The following is a 20878-nucleotide window of genomic DNA, read 5'->3' on the forward strand; positions in this document are numbered from 1 at the left end:
TGACCAACCTGGCCAGATGGTAATTGCCTCTGCTTGTCCTTGTCTGAAGCTCACAAATGAAGGGTGACAGACAGCAGAGGGCTTGGACTGCCTTTTTTGGGGGCATGATTATGAAGCACAAGGAATGGCAGGGTCCGGACTATTGGGAGTGTTTTTTGACGCAGATCAAAATAAAAACGAACACTTCAAGCTTAAGGAAGTCATTTAAACAGCAGTGGGTTTAAAAAACATCCGAAGCAGCGAGTTACCTTGAAAGCAAGCTGTCAGAGCCCACACCTATCAAAGACATTACCAATAAGTGTAATTGCTCTTTTGTAGTTTATTAAGACTCCAGGCGGGGATGGTAGATTTGATTCTGCATTCTTGAGAATCTTGAGTATCCCTACCACAGCAAAACATCAAGCACAACATCCCATCACCGTGTATCTGCCAATCCTTTTGTGCATACTGAGCACCTTGCCAAATCCTGGTAACACTTGGGAGAAAACCCTAGATGGAAAAAGCAGCTGGAGGTTTCACGAAGCAAGAAAACAGCAGAAGCTGGAGTGAGAGAACTCAGTTACAGCTCATAAACCCAACGCAGTGAAGCTGCAGAGGCCAGCGTCCAACACAGGGAAAAAAACTGTTGGAAAGATCAGGGCAGGAAACAAATTTTAACAGCAATGCATTTGTTGTCCGTCATGTGAAAGTACTAAGCCATAAAATTAAAATGGTTGTCTCCAAAAGATGGGTCTCATTTCACCTGCTCAGGCTAGACACAAAGATCTAGGTTTGCAGAGTTTATCTTACTGAAGACAAGGTGCTGCCAAAGTTTTTAGCCTGTGGCTTTTACAGGGCTATCACTAACCATTCTCACTATCAAGATGCATCTAAAACCAGGGCTAGGCTCTTACAGCTTGCTGTGGCTGCATACACAGACATGAGGTCATGAAAAACAACAGTCAAGCAGCATGGCAGTAAGGTTGGCACACTGCTGCATCAAATGCAATCAGCAGTTTGATAATGCTTTTTCATCACCACTGGTCACATCATCTCTTCTTTTTGAGATACTGAAGTCTTAAAATAAATCCAAGGACGAGCACTTTCAAGTAAGTAAACTTGTTATACTGATAGTTTACAGCAATACTTCAAGCCTTGTTTTTAAGCACGGGTTCAAAGTGTGACAACTCTTTTTTTCTCTTTTTTTTCCAGAGAACTAAAAGCATGTTTCCCATCCTAAGGCACTGTGCACATTACAAAGAACAATGAAGTCCTTGTAGCTATTTCAGGTAAGATAAGTCGACTAAGACGGAGAGGAAATGTTAACCACGTTGCACGTTTTGGCAAATCTTTCAGAAGCCATGCAAGGAGAATTCCACTATCATCTTCAGAGACAAGTGAGAGACAGATGTTTCAGAAATTTGCCTTGTTGATTAACAATTTCAAGAAATCAGCATCACTTTTGTGCTGTTAAGAAAACATACACATTGTGCAAATGTTTCCACTGCCTGCCTGTAAAATGGGAATTCTGGTACAGTCTAAACACACAGCACTGCAGGTACTGAGACAAAGACTTATGTGGCTCTTGATGACTGAAGCCTGAACATTTGTCCATACATCTCATGTTAATGTTTTACACAGAAGCTGTCTCCATACTTAGCAATATTTAATGCTTCTATGACATTCTTATTCCAAAGCACTTCAGTGCACCCTCCTGTGACATGAGGATCACAGCCTGTTCTTAGGTCACGCAATCCTCTGCTTCTTCATGGCAAACAGAATTATTTCTACATAGCTCACAAAGAACTGATGTCCCTGACCAAAGGCCACCTCTGCAGCTCCTATGATTTTGCTCTCATTCTTGCACATTTTAGACATTGTAATTAGTGTCAGGCAGAGCAAGTTGAGTAAAAACCATTTCTTCAGAGGAAATAAAGTGCATGAAAATATTTAAAGCCACAGGCTGAACCAGTCTTTGATGAAATGCATATTAATACTGATAATGCCTTCATTTTTTCCAGCCATTATAGGAAGGACTCCTTTGCAGATGGGTGCAAGGCTGCAATCCAGAAATCCTGCTAAAGATTTCTGGCTTGTCCCTCTAGAGGCATCATCTCAGTTGCTGATAGCTGGGACTGCAATAGTGACTGCTCCTCTGGAACAGCTGATCTCAGTTGTTTCTGTGGTAGCCATTTCCATGATGCTGTCTCTATAGCGGGAGACAAAAACAGCAGCCCTTTGTCAGCACGAAGCTAACAAAGGGATCCAGCTTTTAGAAGGATGTAGATTTAGGAAAAAGCCAACATACATCAGATAGTATTTAAATAAAACCTCCTGACTCCTAGAAAGCTGGCACCTGGGAGAAAAACTATAATGCAAGGGCAGGAGTCTATGTTTAATTTTGATGAAGTTTCTGCCCAAGCTCTGCTAAAATGAACAAATTTTTTCTATGAGATATTAGAAATATACTAGGAATATCAGTTTTCCACACAGAGCTGCTTCCCTGGCATAGAGAGAGAAGCAAATAAAATTATCTAACATAGAAGTTGACAAAAAAACACAGTGTTAATGGCCAGATTTGTGCTTTAAATACCCTGTGATTTTTAACACATTCAAATAAGCTTTTTTTTTTTTTTTTTTAACCTTTCCTGCAAAAGCATGATGCATTTGGGCTACAAGTCTGAGTCAAAGGGAATAACAGCCCTGGATTTTCTCAGCAGCATTTCCTGCATATTTTCATTACAAAGAAATAGGAATGGCACCTATTTGACTCCATTAGTTAAACTCCAGTCAGGTATAGACCTATTCTGATTCTTTGTTCAGGTCACAAGGGGTTCTGTGTGGAAGCAATTTCTGGCCTAAAATTTATGTTTCCATTCAAAGACATAATATCTTGCAAAAAGTACCCACTAAGCAGGAGGTCAAAAGAGTACTGGAGACTTTTTTCATGGTCTGTCTTACCTTCTGGATTTATTTCTGAATTGCTGGTGTTACCAGGCTCTTCCTTAAGAACTCCCACCTCCTTTGCCCAATTTGTCCATTTAAATTCCTCTACTCTGGAGAGACCAAACACAGCAGAAACTGATGCATGGATTGCAGCATTTCAGTCCAGACCTCACTCTCTGATCCAAGTTCCTCCTGACAGCACAGTGCTAATAGTTTGGTTTAACAACACCACTTGGAGAACTTTTGCGTAAAGATCTTTTGTAGTTTAAGCTCTGTGATGTAAATATTTCTTCCCACAGTATGTTGTCTGCAGATCTAAAATGTTTAAATACCCCAGTTCCTTCCAGAGAACACATTTAATAGAAAAGGAACCTCCTAGATTCTACTCTGAATACATGCTCCATGGGACTACACATCTCCTAACTCTGGAGTTACTGGAGAGCTGCCTGCAGTACCTTTTGCCAGATGAAGAAAGGTTAATTTGCTGTCCTGAATACGAGAGGAGGAGTGGAGCCCCCTCGTGTTGTGCTCCCTGCACGTTACTGAGCTTGGGCACAGCAGCCTGCCCTGCTCTCGCCCCAGCTCTGCTGGCAGCCGCAGAGAAAGCAACGGTGCAGCCAGCCTGGCTGGGTTGCACAGGCCACGTCTTGGTGGCAATGCTGGGGGACTCAGCTAGCTCTAAAACTTCCAGCATAGCAACAACAAAACATTTTGCAGGGAAGCCATTACTAAGATGGTGTGCAAGGGATAATGGAATATCTGTCTTACCTGAAACACCATCTTTCATCTTTCTTATTGAGGCCCACTGAAAGGAAGCAGCCAGATCTCCTCTTTCCCCCTTGGCGCCACAGCCAGGCCTTTTCTATTTCTAGAATAGCAATAGCTCTCTGAAAGTAGAAGTCCATATCAGGAGAAAAAAATATATATATACACACCCAGGACATGCAGAACCCAGCCCTTCCTTTCAATTAAATCTTTCCTATCCAGAAACTATCTTGACTTGGAAAAATCACTTTGTAACTCAACCCCAAAGTACTCCTTAACTTAATAGTAACAGACAGAAAATTATCTCAAGTCATTTATGTACATAGATCTACAGGCTGGTAGGCTTGCCACACACAAACAGCATGAGTTTTAAATACCCCTAAAAACATTATGCTTACTCCCCAGAAGGGTAAATCTATAAAAAAATTACAGCTGAGGTTTATCACAAACATGCATTCTCATCTCTGATATTATGGAAATCAGTTGGCACATGGGTCATGACATGACTGCTGAGCAGCACAGCCTCTCACCTGCAGCTTCCAGACACTTTTGCTATCACCAGAAATATCTGTGACAGTCTCACTCATGAGTGCAATCAGCATGTTGAGCAAAAGAATGTAAGTGAGGATCACAAAGAGAAGCAGCAGAAGCATCACAAAGTATTTGAATCTGGCGTGCTCCTGGAACTCTAGGTCGCCCATCCCAATGGTGATCTTGAAGAGCTCCAAAGAGACGCTAAAGAGCCCGCCGTACATTGCGTGGTTCCCAACATCCTCCAGGTGAACAACGGACTTGTTATGGGAGACAGCAGGAGCCTCCCCCATGAGAGTAACCAGAGCTATGAGAAAAACAGACTGTGAATCATTCTCAGAAAAATCTATTTCTTGCAGCCCTAGTTCCTGCTTATAACCATGAGGCTAAATAAGTCCTTACCAGCAGCAAAGCCAAAGAGGAAGATCACATAAACCAAGAGGAAACGCAGCAGATCTCTCAGGATAGTCTGAAACACAAAGCAGGAAGCAGTGTCCTTATCTCACAAGGAATCACCAGTATGATCTCCTGCTTTCACACCCATCATAAAACAAGGCCAATAACAACACCAATATTGAAAGCAAGTTAAGAACTGTTTTTATCCAGCTTAAGGAAACAGTAGTAAATACTAAATTACTTCCTCAGATAAGTAACGGTTTTTGGAACACCACAAAACGGTGTTTGAGAACACCACCAAAACATTTGAATTGGTCCTTGGAAACATATAAATTCCATGTTTGGCTGTTTCCAGATTGTTCCAATACTGACAGCTATTTTGTCTCTACAGACAACAAATCAGTGTTCTGCCTCAACTGTGCCTCCTTGAAGACATTGATCTAGTCTCCTTCTCCAACTCCCTAAGTCAATACATCTACTTCATTTATGGTTTTAATGGTCCCTGAGAAAGAAAAGTAACTGCAGGACATTTAACAGTTCCTCACAAGCTTTTCACACAAGGTTGTTTCTGAGTACTCACCTTCTGTATCATGACACTGTAAATCCCAGTGCGCTGGAAGCCCCGAGTGTAATACAGTGTGTTCATCCATCCCAGAAGAAGGGAGAAAACCATCACTGCTATGTAGTTTTCTGAACTTGCACCATACAGCACTGCTGACAACAGCAATGAGAATGCCTGGATGAAACTGCCAAGAAGCAGAAATAGTGACTTACCCCGACAGAAAGTCCCATTTGCAAATCTTTGCTATTTTAGAAGGAGAAGCAAGCACATTTTACCAGGCTACAAGCTATATGGAGCAAATAAAGCAACAGTTAATCAGGCACCCAGTTTATATAAGCAAATCCTGTTCTAACCAAAGCCACAAGTTATTGCAGGTTTGTTATAAACTGGTTAATCTCACACTATGGAAACCTTTAACTGTTTATGCAGCTCATGTAACTGATATAAAATGGAAAAGAATCATAGCCCTTATGAATACATGCACGCATACAAGCACACACATGCATCTATAAACACTTCTCCCCAGAAAACTTGAAGTTATTTTCTCTTAGACCAAATCAAAGCCACAGGGTACAGATTAAATGCTTGAACTCTTTTTAATACAAACATAACTTTTTATTATATAAAGAGATCAGGCCTCCACTGTGTCAGATAATACAAAAACCCAGAGACAGACCCCTACCCAGCACTGTCCATCACAACAAAGGGTTATGACAAGATATGACATGAGGGCAGCAAGCAGGGAGGGGATAGAAAGAGGAGAGAGTGGCAGAGAATAAGTCTTTCCTGCTCACCATCTCTCTCGTAATGTTATGGAAAGTTAGCTGCCCACAGCACAAAACCATTTTCACCTGTGCTTTCATTGCCCAAAAAAACTCTAGAGACATACATCAAGATCTCAATGCAGCTGTCAGAGCACATAGTCTTCAGAGATTGGCGTCTCCTTCGCAGATACAGACTCTAATTAGAGAAAAATTAATGGTAGCTGTTTGTTACAATAGGGCATGCTAAATACTGAATCCTGCCTGGCATAACATATTGCACAGCAGAGAAGTTCACTGGTTCCTTCTCCCGCTTTTATTCCAAAGACCCCAAATTTCAGCTGATTACCCTTCAAAGATGAAAACAAGCCCATGCTTTAAAATGGACAAAGAATAGATAAGGCCTGAATCACGGCACTGCCATATATCACTGTTAAGAGATTAAATGCTACAGATGTGTTTTACTACCATAGATTAAAAGAGTATCTCCTAATTGCTTATTGTTGTGCCCCTATGCTTCACCTTCCCCACCCTGGCTTGCGCCACCCTTATCAGTGCTAGATCCCACTGACACCAAATGCTTCAGAGCAAGATTCCCCTTTTATCCACACTTGCACACATCCTGACATCAGGATAATTCCAGTGCCAGTTTGCTACAGTGGAGCTAGGCAAGACATCCTCATACCTGAGCGAATATTAGATAAATGCCTCCTAGCAAGATAATGATCAGTCCAGAGACCCACAGGAAGCCTCCAGCTGTGAACTCCACTGGAAATGAAGGCTGCAAATAAAAGCAAAACACTGAAGACGGACAGAAGCAGTCATGAATGCCATCCTAAGCCATTTAAAACTTCAGCTCTATCCATTCAGGTCTTTCTTGTTTAAAAAAATAAAGGTCCTACCTTTACTCGCAAAGGCTGATAGTAGGCAATGGCTGTAAAGATTATCATGAATGACAAGTATGAAATAAAACTGAAGTAGAATCTCTTAGAAGCAAAAGTTTCCCATTTGTGCTGAAGCAGTTTATTCAGTGGCTCCAAAACTACCATCTTGTACCGATTCTGCATGAAAAAATAAAATAAAATATCCACTAAATAAAAATGTGTCCATGGATCAATATGAATGCAGGATGATCAAGGATTGTCTTTTTCAGAGCTGGAGAGCAGTGGCTGCAATTTGGGCACACACAGTCTTATTCTCTCTCACTTTCAGTATGCAGAAGATCAACTATCCTATAGGAACTTGCATTTTATTGACTCCATCAAGGTATTTAGACAAACCAAGGCTTCAGGCAAATAAAGGATCTAAAATTTCTCTTATTACAGCTTATCAGAGGTATACTAGGCAGTTGGTAATAAAAAAATGCAGAAATGCACATGTCATCATGCATTTCTTTCCCATAAAGACAATCACCTGAAATAACACATTAACTAGAAATGATTCGCATAACTTACAGCAACACTGAAAACAAAAAAGGCAAGAAGAAAGCACTGTTATCTTTGCCTCCTGTAAAAGGACTCACTGGTGTGTCGCTACTGTAGGCCAGAATCTCCAGCACTGAGTTTTCCTCAAAGCTGTCAAGAGAGGACAAGTCATAGAGAGACACATGGATAGGTCCATAGGTCCATTCGGTGAATTTACGTGATAGGTGCCTGTACTCTGGATCTTTGATCTCTCTTTGGATGATGTGTCTGAAGATCTGCAGAGAAAGCGGATGCACACCAGAAGATTCAATATGCAATGAAGGCATGAAATGACCCAAGCACACCCAAATTGCCTTCAAGTGCAGAACACCCTGCTTTCCACATTACAGACTGTGACATATCCAAACTACAGACTACATATCCAAACACCTGACAACCTAACTAAACTTTGCAGCAGCTCTTCAAGGAGTAACACCCATTTCAGACCAGACTAGTTCTCTTGGCTGGGAGAGAACAGCAATGGTCAGTTATGGTAGGGTGCCCTAACAGGAGTAGCCTAGAGGAAGCCTCCTTGATGTCTTTTAGGTACTGCCACTGTCCACAGCATTGCTATGGGCTGGAAGCAAGATGCTGCTACATCCAACCCTGCTGCTATGCTGAGTATGCATGCTGCAGTCCCCCCAAACATTCCCTTCAGTTGTCTTTACCTCCACTTTGCCTGTCTTGGCAGCAAGCTGCAGAGGATTTAATCCATCATAATTCACTATATCCTCCAGTTTGCATGTTGGGTCCACCTTCACACCTGCCTTCAAGATCTCAACATATATTGTGCTCACAAACTTGGTGTTGTCCTCCGTATCATCTGCAATCATCACCAGAGCATGGAGCACTGTGTTGCCCTGGGTATCCTGCTCCTGGATCCTGGCTTTTTGGTGGGGATTGTTTAGAAGATATTCCACCATCTCAAATTGGTTGGTACAAGCAGCCAAGGAGAGGGGCAGTTCACCTGAGAAGAACAGCATTTGGAGGGGAAACAAGGTAGGGGGATGCAGAAAAAACAAAGGAAGGCAATTTCAGAAAATATATTTAACCTAGTTTCACCACCAGAACACAAAACAAGTTCATTCTTACTGCCTCTAGATTCAGAAAGTGTTTTCTCCCTGTTTCTGGGGACAGCTGAAACTTTTCCCCCTGGCTCCTTATTTGGCAGCATCAACCATGTGTTTCAATGTCTTTGTCTGAAATTCCTTTGATGGAACTCAATATATAAAGCCAAGTGTGATAGCAAGTGCTTACCTTAGCCTGAGGAAGGATCTTGCCATTCAAACAAGTCAAGAAATCCTCGATTATAACACAACAGAGGAGATGGCAGCCCATGTACAGAGAGGCAAACCCAGCTAGGACTAGTGACTGCACACACAATAAAAATGCCACCACCAAAGAATGCATTTCACACTGACTCACCAAAATAAAAGCAAATTCCGTCTTTCTTCTTCCCAAAGAATTCACCATGGGCTCTGGCATGGACATCAGCTCCATTCTCTACTAGAAGTTTCACTATCTCCAAGTTCCTCTTCTCTATGGCAATATGGAGTGCAGTCTGGCCTAGGGAACAGGAAAAACTCACCATGTAGATGCAGTGTCAGAGGGAACAGGTAAAGGCCTTGAGCAAGGCACACAGCTTCAGCAATTTCTGTATGCTCTGCACAGCAATCCTAAACTCAAGGTTGAAGAGGACTCAGTGCCAGAATCAGAAATTGCAATTAAAAGGCAAGCAGACTGTTACTGTAACAGCACCAGAACCCTGGGACTGCAGTGCAGCCTGAGCTCTCATTTATCTCCTTTTCCTCATATCTGCACATCTGTCTGACACAGAAGCCTTACCTCTGTAGTAAGGATCAGAGCATGCAACATTGACAAGTGGCCTGGGATTCTCTGTCTTTTGGTCTATTTCCAGCAGAACTGGGATTGTGTCATTCCTCCCATTCTTTAAGTTCAGCAGGGCTTTCATTAAGCAGGTCTTCCCAGTCTTTGCATCTAGTAGAAAAAGAGCATCGAATGGGTTGCACATGTCCTTGTACACATCTGTATTACCTAATCCACTGTACCCAGAACTCAGCTGTCATTCTAGGACCAAATACCATAATTATTTAAAAGGTCTTTCTCTATATTTAGATTTTTACAGATTTTTAGTCTGTATCAGAGGAAAAAGCTTGATGAAACATTTATTGGTATCCTCCATCCTCAGATAGATAGTAGGAAAATAAAAGCATAGGCTAGAGAAAGTGAAGGATCAAGAGCCCAGTCCTGTGCTCACAAAACCTGACTCTGCTAAATCAGGTTAGGGATTACTGAGAAGCAGTCTACCTGTGTATTCAGAATTGGTGAGAAATTTGGAGGTCCTCCTTAAGTATTCAAGCAATCCATCCAGTGCCTCAGGGCTGCCCCTTAAGATTGCGCTGAAGAGCCTGTCTCTATCAAAGCGATTGGGGTCCTTTTGGCTAGAGAAGAAATAAAAAGTGTTAAAAAAAATCTGGAGTGAGGAAGACAAGGACATGCAATAAGTTCTAGTAGGCTAGCATGAGAAAAGGGGAGGGAGGGAGAGCAGTTTGACAGAAAAACAACTATTTTATTTTTGAGTCAAAGGAAAAATAAAGACAGCTATTTCCCAGAATTCTCTCAAGTGGCTGCAGTTTCCATCAGCTGGAGCTTTTCCCAGATCCAGCCCAATGTGCAATCCTGGAATATATCCAGAACACAAAGAAAGAGAAGCCCAAGATAGCTCCAGGACCAGGATCAGCCCCATCACATGCCATGAACTGCTCCATGAACTATTTACATCCTTTCCTGGCAACAGCAGGTCAGTATGGGGCTCCATATTAAGCTGCTCTGGTGCCCAGTTTGGCTTATTTGGTGCTAGTTCAGATATATGCAAAATGTAACACAACACACACATACCTGCCAGGTGCAGACAGGAAGGGCTAACAGTCCCCTTTTCTGATTCTAATTACCTTCCATCAGATGCCCTTCTACTTTTAGTTTAGGTTCTAATAAAGTTTATGGCACCATATTCCCCAGGGATGAGCAGGGACCCCACCCTTGTGAAACTGTCAACAGTTACTTACTTGCAGACAAGTCCTGGGCGAAAGTTCAAGTTAACTTTGACTCTAGGAGCATAGTCAGTGCTCTCCTTTTGATAAGGTGTCTCCAAGGGCCGTAGCTCTCCTTTCTTTCCATGTAGCCCTACCCTTTCTTCCTTTTTACTAGACGCAGGTTTATCTTCTGGGATACTGTCATCTGTTTCTAGCAGTCCCATGAACCTGTTTCTCTGTCCTGGGCCCGGCTGCCCATTTGTGAAGCTGGCCATTTCTAATAGGAATAGTCTTGCAGATCACCACAGATGCACCCACCAGGTCACTAATCCTGCAAAGGAACAGGAGAATTAATGCAATTTGTTCACACACACAGAATGTGTACAGTGCTGCACATAAACAAAGGCACATGCCCAGGTCCAAATTTCCCAGAGGTGATTACAGGTCCCTAAAGGAAGAGATTCAGTAAAACTCTGCACGACTGGGTGGCCTGAAATGAAGGATCAAGGCCTTAAATAGGGTCCCTATGGAGAAGATGTTCAAAAGCAGCTCATGGAATACAGGCGACTTGTCTGCAGAACATTCAAACACCCTTTGTGAGATGACCTCACCTGTTGGCAGCAGCACAGGTTCCTTACATAAAAGGCAAAGAAAGTGGATCTTTAAGAGACTACGACCACTGTCCTTGTCTCAGTGCAGCCAACACAGGCTAGTCACCAAGTGGCCAAAAAGATAAGATTAACTGCAGGCCTTTGTTGCAACGGAGTGCTAATTTTGTTTGTCTTATGCTTGTAAAAGGACAGTATTTCTATAAGGAAAACACATGCACAAATTGTATTCCTTCTGCATGTTTTTGCTTTCATCCTGGGGCAAAATGGGAGGGATGTAAGATCTCCCCAGGGCTGGGTGCTGCCAGTTACTGCTATCCATGTCAGCATGGACATATTCACAGCACAGCTGCCGTGCGGACACTCACAGCTCGACACAGCACAGCAACCTTAGGAGCAAAGCTGGATCCAGATCTGCTGTATAGAGTCCAGGTATTCAACAGAGAACTCAGCCCGCTTGCCTCATCTAACATGTCCTACCCTCCATTTTTACCCCTCTTAGACATCTCATCGTGTATGTCTAGTGACATCTTAGATCCACCGCGAGGGTAAATTATCTGTAGTCAGGACATGACTGAAGATTCACACACAGTTTAGTTTAGGAGGTGGCAAAGAAACATCGTGGTTACCAAGCTAAACCAGAGCTTCCGTTAAAACAACTCCTTACTAGCACACACACCCTCAAAATGGTTAACAGACTTTTTCTGATGAGAAATCTCCCTTTGTGGGATTAGGGTTAGACTCCAGAACCAGTACCAGCCCTGAGGTAAATGGACAGAGTATAAGCACTCTGGCTGAGATCAGGATGCAGGGAAGCATTATTAGTTCTAGGCAGAAAATTGTTACAAAATATCTTTATACAGCTTACTGCAAAAAAATCTGAAGGCCGATTTCAAGAAACATTGTTGTAATTCAGCCATATCGGTTAGTCTGCAGTCTAACAACAAACATCCCTCTGCATACACAAGAATACACCCCATAATCCCCCATTAAGTCCCCAAAACACTTACTGGTACATTTGTTGAGCCTCTACAAAGAGAGGGCTATTTGTATTTCCGTAATAGTTTGCTTGTGCTTTTCTGGTTTCTTTTCCACAAAGTCATTTCTCAGCTGCAGTTTCCATCTCTCCTCAGCACTCAAGGCTGTAATTTATTGCCAGTTAGTACAGACAGTCTGTTTAAAAACAAGAACAAAATGGTCCTTAAAAAAAGGACCTTATAGTGCGTGCATCCACTTTGTACCTCCCTAAAAAAACAGCCCTTTTTATCAGCTGAATTTTTACTTCTCTATCCAGGACCTTCCCTGCCTCCTACTAGTACTTCACCAAGCCATTTTGAGTAGCACAACACAAGAAAAGCCCTGCTGTCAAAAGAGGAAGAGCCCAGCACTTACCCTGAGTTGCTGCAAGCTCCACCCAAGAACTGATCTGACAGGGAGTCCCAACCGATCCTCCAGAGGTTAAATAATTTCTCAGTAGAAACAAAATCAAACAGCAGCAACCCTTAATAAGCACGAAAGCACTTCCTGAAGTCCCCAAATTGTTTATATCCATGAGCGAGAGCCCTCTTCTTCTGCAGAGACAACCATATTGATATCAGCACTTCCTATGAACGTCACGATACGGAACTCCTTGGTGGTGGTCCATGAACGAATCCAGGGTGCCTGTGAGAAGGAATAACCACTGGTCGTTATTCACGCAACAGTATGGGTTTTTGCAAAGTGAAGTGAAGAAGGGTTTACACAGGAAATGACTAGATGGATTTCTCAGTAAAACTGAGAGCCAATGAGTGCAGTGCTCTTATATGGGAAAGCTGGCTGGCTCTTGCAAACTCTTAATGCTTAACCCCTGCCTGCACATACAGAGAAAGAACTTGTTGTGGGTTTCAAGAGCCCGCTGCGATGCAACAGCGGGCAGGCTGGTCTGACTTGTGAAGGCACTAGAGCCCAGGGTTTGGTTCTGAGGTTTGTCACAAGGCTCCTCAATCAGCCCCAGGACACATGGGAATTTCTGAGGGCAACTCTTCTGCCTCAAGTTGTTTCTCCTCACTCACTTCCATGTGCCCCATTATAAGGCAGTGCAAACCATGGCCAGAACACAGTATAGGGTGGCAGCTGCTCGAGAGAGTGCACAAAACAGCCCCAGTTCCTGAAGACCATGGCCACTAGATTCTTAACTTGCTGTTAGTGTCCAATTAATGAGTTGATTCTCTAAAGAAGTGCAAGTCTGGGAAAAGCTAGTTCTGGGAGAATGACAGGACATCTCCACAGTTACTTGAAGCTGAGACCATGCTTGTACACTAACAACCCTCGTCGCTCCCCAAACAGGACCCCTGGGAAACAGAGAATCTCAGCCCACACCAAGTGATTTTCGGAGCTTTTCTCTCATACTCCTAATAAAACAAAGGCTTGAGGAGGCAGTGTGATCATTATTCCCAGCAGCCTGGCATGCAGGGTAATGTAATTCAGCACTTAGTCTCAATGACATTTCACAGCACATCATCTACATCGAGCATTTCTCATCTGTATTCTGTAGAGCACCGATGATTCACAAAGCCATGAATGTGACCCAGAAGTCAACCAGAAAAACTCATTAAGTAATAAAATGGTGTAAAACTCTCCCGATCAACTGGATAGTAAGGGCACATTCTACAAGAAGTCTCTGAAGTTCAGTCACTCATTGGTCTAAAAAAAAAACCAACCAAACAAACAAACAAAAATGTTAGGGAGAGGTAAGCATCACATCATGAAGTCAACGTACTGAACTCTGGTTGTGGCTTTCTTCTTCCAAGCAGCCCAAAGAGAAGAGCAATCCTCATCCGGCAGCACTGCAGGATGACGTGGAGCTTCCTGGAATGAGCCCATCACCCTCAGAAACATTCCCGGACAGCCTCTACTTTAAGTCAGATACAGGTTGTGTCTTCCTTTAAGTATTCCCAGTAAATGGCAGGGTACCTTTTCCTCTTTGATAGCTTTGGATGAAATCAAAAGCTTATTTCTCAGATCCCTCTGTGGCAAAATTAAGCCAATGCAGTAACAATGCAAAGCTACTTTTTTTTTTTTTTTTTTTTTTTTACGTGCTTAATGCTTTATTAGGAGCCACAACTTAGCCAATGAACAACAGGCATATTCAGAGAAATACCAGACCAGGTCTGATCTCCCCTCTCCTTCACCCCAGCCTTGCACAAAGTCAATTTATTTTGCTTTAGTGATGTAACTCTTAATTTACTCAGCAGGCAGAGAATTAGGCCCAGAGGTTTAGCAGAGACTAATGGGCTCAAATTTGCTTGGGCTTTCCCCCCGCCCTTCATGGGAGGGAATTCACCTTCTAAAGAATCAAATCAGCCCACAGAAGTGCATCCTAACATATTTCTTTCTGTGCATCTGGTTTTAATAGCGTACACAGAGAATGTGCAGCTTGCTGGGAAAGGAATTACTGCCAGCTGAGAGGTCAGAACAGCAAAATAGAAACAAAGCTGCTGGGAGAACACATCAGCATTGGTATGCAGGAACACATGCACACACTCTGTCACAGAGAGCGCACTAGGGTAAACACCAATATTTCCATTTCGGAGAAAGAAGTAGAAAGGCAGAAAAAAATACGAGACCTACCCCAAATTGTATTTGTCAGTGACAGGACATTTGGAGACCAGTAATGGGATTATGTCACTATTGCGCAGCTGCCAGCTGAGCTGGTGGTGATGCTTAAAAAGGATCTTGCCACCAAAAATTAAAATCCTGAGAGCTGCCAGGGCTCAGAGGAAAAGGATCCAAGGCAGCACACAGGGAGGATAAAAGGAACAATTTAATATCACCAAAATGCAAACCAGCATTTTCAGAAGCAACATGTGATCCTCCTGCTGTTTTAAGCTGTTATTTGGGGGAACAAGGAAGAATCACGTGATAGCTCAGTATTTATTATACTGATGAAGATGACTCAGAAGTGTGTGAGAGTTCACAAGTTATTTCTGACAGAAGAACCATATTCTGGGGAAGCCTTAAATCCAAAAGATTAGTCAGAGTTGGAACTACTAGAGTGAAATTAAATCAAATCATGGAAAGAAATTTCATAAAGGAATGTATCCTCTGATATAGAGAATAGATGATGCACAGAAATTCACAACAAACAATGACACTGAATCTGCATAAACAGTAGTCAACAGCAAGCATGAGGAAAACAGTTTTCTAAAAAGCTAAAAAGCATTATTTCCTAAAATATTTTCTCTGTTCACTTAAGTGCTCATTTTACCAAATATTTAAGAATGTAATACTCTTATGATTAATACTATGTTCGCTGTATGCTGTAACCAGAAAATTGAAGTCACTTACATGCGCCTGCAGATTAAGGACAACGCTGCTCTGTAGCGGTAGCACCTCAAAACCATCTTCGCAGGAAGACAACCTGTAATAGCAGCATGCAGGGTGGACTGTTAAAACTTTCTCGAGAACACCTAGTAGGCCAGTACGTACTCGGAGCCTGCAAAGGTCACAGGGCTAGAACACTTTATTTTAAATATGCATTACCTTCAGATGAGGGAAAACACAAAATATTTTTGTACAGGCTTTTTTTTCCTATACAATTACTACGTAAACCCTACACTGAAGGAATGAATTTTAGCAGTTTGTTATAGCTACACAGATGGAGCCTCCTACCTTTAGGGGGAGCACCTGATGTCCTGTCTAAAATCAAGACACTCTTGCATGTAATTCCCTGCCAGAACTTCATTGATGGCCTCAGGGACCCATTTAATTTAAATAATAATGCTTCAGTAACTACTAACCTTACACATAATATTTAAAGGCTATCTATAAATTTGTCAGGCTTTTAAAGGAATCATCCACTTTTCATGTTCCTTAAATAGAAGGACATCCCTTCCTGTATGATAACAGCCTGAAGAAATACTGCATTTCTGTAAAGCAACAGTGACATCCTGTGGTCATTAAAGAAATCCTCTGAATGCTTTAGAAAAAAAGCTTCTAGAGGAAACTTCAAATAACCAAAAGGAGCTGTAAGCATACACTTCTGAGTATTAAAGTCATTGACTCTTTATCAAGTTATCAGGAATGTCTGGTTAACACTACAGTTAATACTGCAGAAACTTGGATTTTCAACCGTTTCTCTCCTTAATCCTCACCTTCTGCCAGCTGCTAATACAGCAAACCTTTAAACACACCCCCAAACACAGTGAAACACACTGTGCAGTTTCTTAAAATAGATACACCCTGAGCCACTCCTACGGCTGCTAAATCCACCCTGCCCAAGGTTTATTACCTCAGGTGCAATATCCCACCAAAGCAGCATCCACGTGTGAGCCACTTATAAAACCCCTGCATCAACAGCAGCACTAGGAAACACCACCAGAAGCAATGGCTCCACACACATTGAGCTTGGGTTGAAATTTTGCTAGCCCCAAAAATAATCCAGGCAAAGCCAAGTGCCTCTAAAATGGTCTAGTAATCTAGGCTCTGCAGCAAATTTTATCAACACTTCTGCTACAGGTTGCCCAGAGAGGTTTTGGAGTTTCCTCCTCCAGAGATACTCAAAATACACATAGATGCAACCCTGTGCAAGGTGCTCTAGGTGACCCTGCTTGTGCAGGAGGGTTGGACAAGATCTCCCAGGGTCCCTTCCAATCCCAATTCTGTGATTCTCTGACAGGTCAGATTCAGTAACCAACAGAGAAAAGGGTATCAAAGGGTGTTTACTATTCACAGGCTTAAATATAAGCCCCCAAAAGGCCAATAGCATCTATGGCCTGAGTAATAACAACTGTAACTTTACTGGGCAGCTTAACTATTCAAACGTCAAATGACCACTCAACTCCGAACCAATGAAGATAAAGCAGGTAACTTAATCACAGAGCAAATCAGCAGCAGAGAACTGAGTAATTCAGCACCACGATTCCTCTGCTCTGTAAGTTGCTCAGGGAGTTTATGAATGTGCTATTTGTTTGCTACAACTGCATCTATGCTTGAACACTCTGGTAATATAGGCACACTATTACACCATAGGCAACCCAATAACCACTCTCAAGGGTAATATTATGTAGAAAACTAAGTGGAAAACTAAAGAGAAACAAATTTGCATCCATAACCCTAGCATTGAACAAAAAAACTCCCAGGAAGATGGTGCTTAACACAGGGTATGCAGCAGAAAGCCAAGTGCACCAACAAAGACATACTGCATATATAAGTGGGTGCCAAGGCACAACCTTGAAGGCTAAACAGTTGTCAAATCTCTTGAAGAAAGCTTTAATTCTTACAACATACTTAAGTTTTTATAAAGCGGGACTCGATTATGACCAGCTACTTAATGCAAGTGGAACAAACTAATTCATACCAGAAGTTGCCAAGAAGCAGTTGGGTTTTTTTAACCCACCTGGTAAGAACAAGTCAGCACTCCTCATCTTGCAGTACTGCAAGTTATTTAAAAAAAATCAGATTTTTGTTAAAATTAGCATTTAGCAAACCCATTAAATTTGTCACATATCACCATTCAGTATTTAAGGCAGGAATTTGGGCTAATGGTGGTAGGCTACTGCATTACCACATCTTTCTAGACTGCCTGTTGTACATAACCAATGATTGAAATTATTATTTCCAGTAATGAAGTTCTTCCCCAGATCATAATCCAGTTTAGTCAACAGTCTCATTCCAGGAGATTATTTCTCCCCCCTCCCCCCGCATTGGCCTGCAACTTTCTCTACACTAGATACACTTTCCCCAAATCACCATAAAAAAATGGAACTGTTGTTTACCGCTATATCCTCCAGGAAGGAGACTTGCAGGTGGCAAGCCATGGATCCATACACACTTCTTGGCATTAAAGTTAAGCAACTTAATTTGAAAGCTATACTACCACGAAAAACACCACATTGACAGGCATATCTAAACCTCATTTGCTTGTTCTAATTGTAGTTTTCTAGTGTTTGGTCAAAGTATACTACCCTAGCTGGAAATAAAAATCTTTGTTCTTAAGTTCAGGAAAGAAGATACTTACTGTTTAAAATAAGGCTTTAATCCATGTGTTCTATCTACAATATCCTCATTACACAACAGAGGCTTACAGAGCCATGGAAAAGGGGGAAGTAATCACACCACTGAAACATACCAGCTTTACTAGCTAGAATTCAGACGGACTACAAATTGATGTGCAACATAAAACTTTATTAGCATTTAAACAGACAGTTCAGCAGTTACTTAAGCTTGCATTAACCTTGCATTTAACTTACTGTTAAGACTAAAGGACTACAGTGCAAAAACAAATGCTACTGGCAACCTTATAGAGCAAGACACATAATGCCTAAAAGCCACCCCTCAGGCGCAGCACCAGGTGCAGGGTGGATTCTTTCTGGATGTTGTAGTCGGACAGGGTGCGTCCATCTTCCAGCTGCTTGCCAGCAAAGATCAGCCTCTGCTGATCTGGGGGGATGCCCTCCTTGTCCTGGATCTTGGCCTTCACATTCTCAATGGTGTCACTGGGTTCAACCTCCAGGGTGATGGTCTTGCCAGTCAGGGTCTTCACAAAGATCTGCATCCCACCTCTCAGGCGCAGCACCAGGTGCAGGGTGGATTCCTTCTGGATGTTGTAGTCGGACAGGGTGCGTCCATCTTCCAGCTGCTTGCCAGCAAAGATCAGCCTCTGCTGATCTGGGGGGATGCCCTCCTTGTCCTGGATCTTGGCCTTCACATTCTCAATGGTGTCACTGGGTTCAACCTCCAGGGTGATGGTCTTGCCAGTCAGGGTCTTCACAAAGATCTGCATCCCACCCCTCAGGCGCAGCACCAGGTGCAGGGTGGATTCCTTCTGGATGTTGTAGTCGGACAGGGTGCGTCCATCTTCCAGCTGCTTGCCAGCAAAGATCAGCCTCTGCTGATCCGGGGGGATGCCCTCCTTGTCCTGGATCTTGGCCTTCACATTCTCAATGGTGTCACTGGGCTCAACCTCCAGGGTGATGGTCTTACCAGTCAGGGTCTTCACAAAGATCTGCATCCCACCTCTCAGACGCAGCACCAGGTGCAGGGTGGATTCCTTCTGGATGTTGTAGTCAGACAGGGTGCGTCCATCTTCCAGCTGCTTGCCAGCAAAGATCAGCCTCTGCTGATCTGGGGGGATGCCCTCCTTGTCCTGGATCTTGGCCTTCACATTCTCAATGGTGTCACTGGGCTCAACCTCCAGGGTGATGGTCTTGCCAGTCAGGGTCTTCACAAAGATCTGCATCCCACCTCTCAGACGCAGCACCAGGTGCAGGGTGGATTCCTTCTGGATGTTGTAGTCGGACAGGGTGCGTCCATCTTCCAGCTGCTTGCCAGCAAAGATCAGCCTCTGCTGATCCGGGGGGATGCCCTCCTTGTCCTGGATCTTGGCCTTCACATTTTCAATAGTGTCGCTAGGCTCGACCTCAAGAGTGATGGTCTTGCCAGTCAGGGTCTTCACAAAGATCTGCATGTTGAACTGCAAAACACAGGAAATGTTCAGCCTTAAGTTACAAAACAATCACATAACCCTTGGCCATTTGATATAAAAGACGTTTTTTCTACCTCACAGAAAATATTAAAAAAAAAATCACTAAACAAAACTATAATAATTTCTACAGATGTTCTCTTTCTTCTCTCAAAGAAAGAAACTCCTTCTCTACTCTCAGGCTACCCTATTTGTCCCCTTAAAAGAACACTTCTGAGAACATAGCTCTTGCTCTCTCTGGCATTGCCTCCCTACAGATCACCAGCTCCTCGGTGTCATGGCACCCAATCCCTCCCATTCCCCGAAACACTAGTTTAACAACACGTCGCCACCCGCCCCAGCAGCTGCAGGCGGCACAGCCTCAGGGAGGCGCCTCACAACAGCTGCACTACCCCCTTCTCCGGGAGCCCTGTGACTCAGCACCTATTTCCGGAGAAAAAAACGACAATCACCTCCACTCCTCTCCTCTCTGTGTATTTCACCTCCCCCACCTCATGCCCTCTCTCTTCCCAACCCACTGCCTGGGTCCGGGCAAACAGAAGACTCTATGCAAACAGCTGTAGCAAACAAAAACGCTGCACCCGCAAATATATTTCCTACTTTCTACCTCCCTACCCTCTCCAAGGAGGAGAGAGAGACAGAGAAAGAGAGAAGAAAGACGGGACGGGAAGAAAAAAAAAAAAAAAAAAAAAAAAAAAAAAAAAAAAACTAATATCGCTTTACTCCCAGTCCTTCTCGGCCCCCGCCTCCCCAGCATACGACTCACGTCTCCGGCCCTGGGACTTTTCTGCTTCCGACACGATTCTCCACTGCAGTTCTTCTGCAGCTGTGTGACGCACACCCACCCCTATTTATGCGCTTGACCTCAGAGCCGTTCCGCCTCCTCTAGAGTGACGTGTCCCTCCGCCGCTCAAAGTAGTCCCAAGTAAAAGACCACCGCCGTGAAAAATGCTCGTGTCTGGACCACTGCGTTTCCTCTTCAAATGGAGAAGGGGGTCCTAGATCTTCCGTGTAAGAACTAAGACCCCCCCAAAATCGAGGAATTTCTGAGGTCGCGGAAGAATTTCGAGGTGCGGTGAGAAGGCGGTTAGAAACACAGGAAGATTGCGGTGGTAGGCGGGATTCTGTAGGCACTCGGAGCTGATTGGTGCAGAATTCGGAAAAGCGGGCACTGATTGGTTGATGGGGAGGGGAGCGGGTGGAGGAGGGAGAAGGAGCTCTGAGGAAAACTCTGGAAGCTTCGGCCGCTGCTGAGCGCTGATTGGTCCGCGGTGAGGTAAGCCTTGTTGCTAGGGTGGGCCGCCTTGCCGGGGCAGATTTTGCCGGGCGGGAAGCGGCGTGCGCATGCGCGCT

At 43.4% G+C, this 20878-nt stretch overlaps 2 protein-coding genes across 6 annotated transcripts; both read right to left on the reverse strand.

The window, feature by feature from the left end:
- Positions 1 to 1071: 1071 nt before the first annotated feature.
- LOC104572419 (transient receptor potential cation channel subfamily V member 2) lies at positions 1072 to 12807 on the reverse strand. Of its 5 annotated transcripts, XM_088533093.1 has the most exons (17): positions 12457 to 12807; positions 12075 to 12237; positions 10490 to 10787; positions 9732 to 9865; positions 9249 to 9401; positions 8829 to 8969; positions 8072 to 8370; positions 7463 to 7639; positions 6843 to 7001; positions 6626 to 6721; positions 6069 to 6139; positions 5198 to 5363; positions 4624 to 4690; positions 4221 to 4528; positions 3694 to 3812; positions 2941 to 3035; positions 1072 to 2188 (listed from the first exon to the last, which is right to left on the reverse strand). In XM_088533093.1, the coding sequence occupies exons 3-17, from the start codon at positions 10729 to 10731 to the stop codon at positions 2058 to 2060; spliced, it is 2358 nt and encodes a 785-aa protein (XP_088389219.1). In that variant the 5' UTR covers positions 10732 to 10787; positions 12075 to 12237; positions 12457 to 12807; the 3' UTR covers positions 1072 to 2057. The 5 variants fall into 5 exon arrangements, with proteins under 5 accessions (XP_088389219.1, XP_010217880.2, XP_088389220.1 ...); XM_010219578.2 differs by lacking the exon at positions 12457 to 12807 and having other exon boundaries at positions 12075 to 12449; XM_088533094.1 differs by lacking the exons at positions 12075 to 12237; positions 12457 to 12807 and adding an exon at positions 11068 to 11259.
- A 5400-nt stretch (positions 12808 to 18207) lies between these two features.
- Positions 18208 to 20408, reverse strand: UBB (ubiquitin B). The gene is made up of 2 exons (XM_010219575.2): positions 20292 to 20408; positions 18208 to 19516 (listed from the first exon to the last, which is right to left on the reverse strand). The coding sequence occupies exon 2, from the start codon at positions 19508 to 19510 to the stop codon at positions 18365 to 18367; it is 1146 nt and encodes a 381-aa protein (XP_010217877.2). The 5' UTR covers positions 19511 to 19516; positions 20292 to 20408; the 3' UTR covers positions 18208 to 18364.
- Positions 20409 to 20878: the final 470 nt, after the last annotated feature.

Source organism: Tinamus guttatus, unplaced genomic scaffold (assembly GCF_059628265.1).
Source record: "Tinamus guttatus ecotype Peru unplaced genomic scaffold, ASM5962826v1 Tinamus_guttatus_pri_ptg000480l, whole genome shotgun sequence".
NCBI classification, from domain to species: domain Eukaryota; kingdom Metazoa; phylum Chordata; class Aves; order Tinamiformes; family Tinamidae; genus Tinamus; species Tinamus guttatus.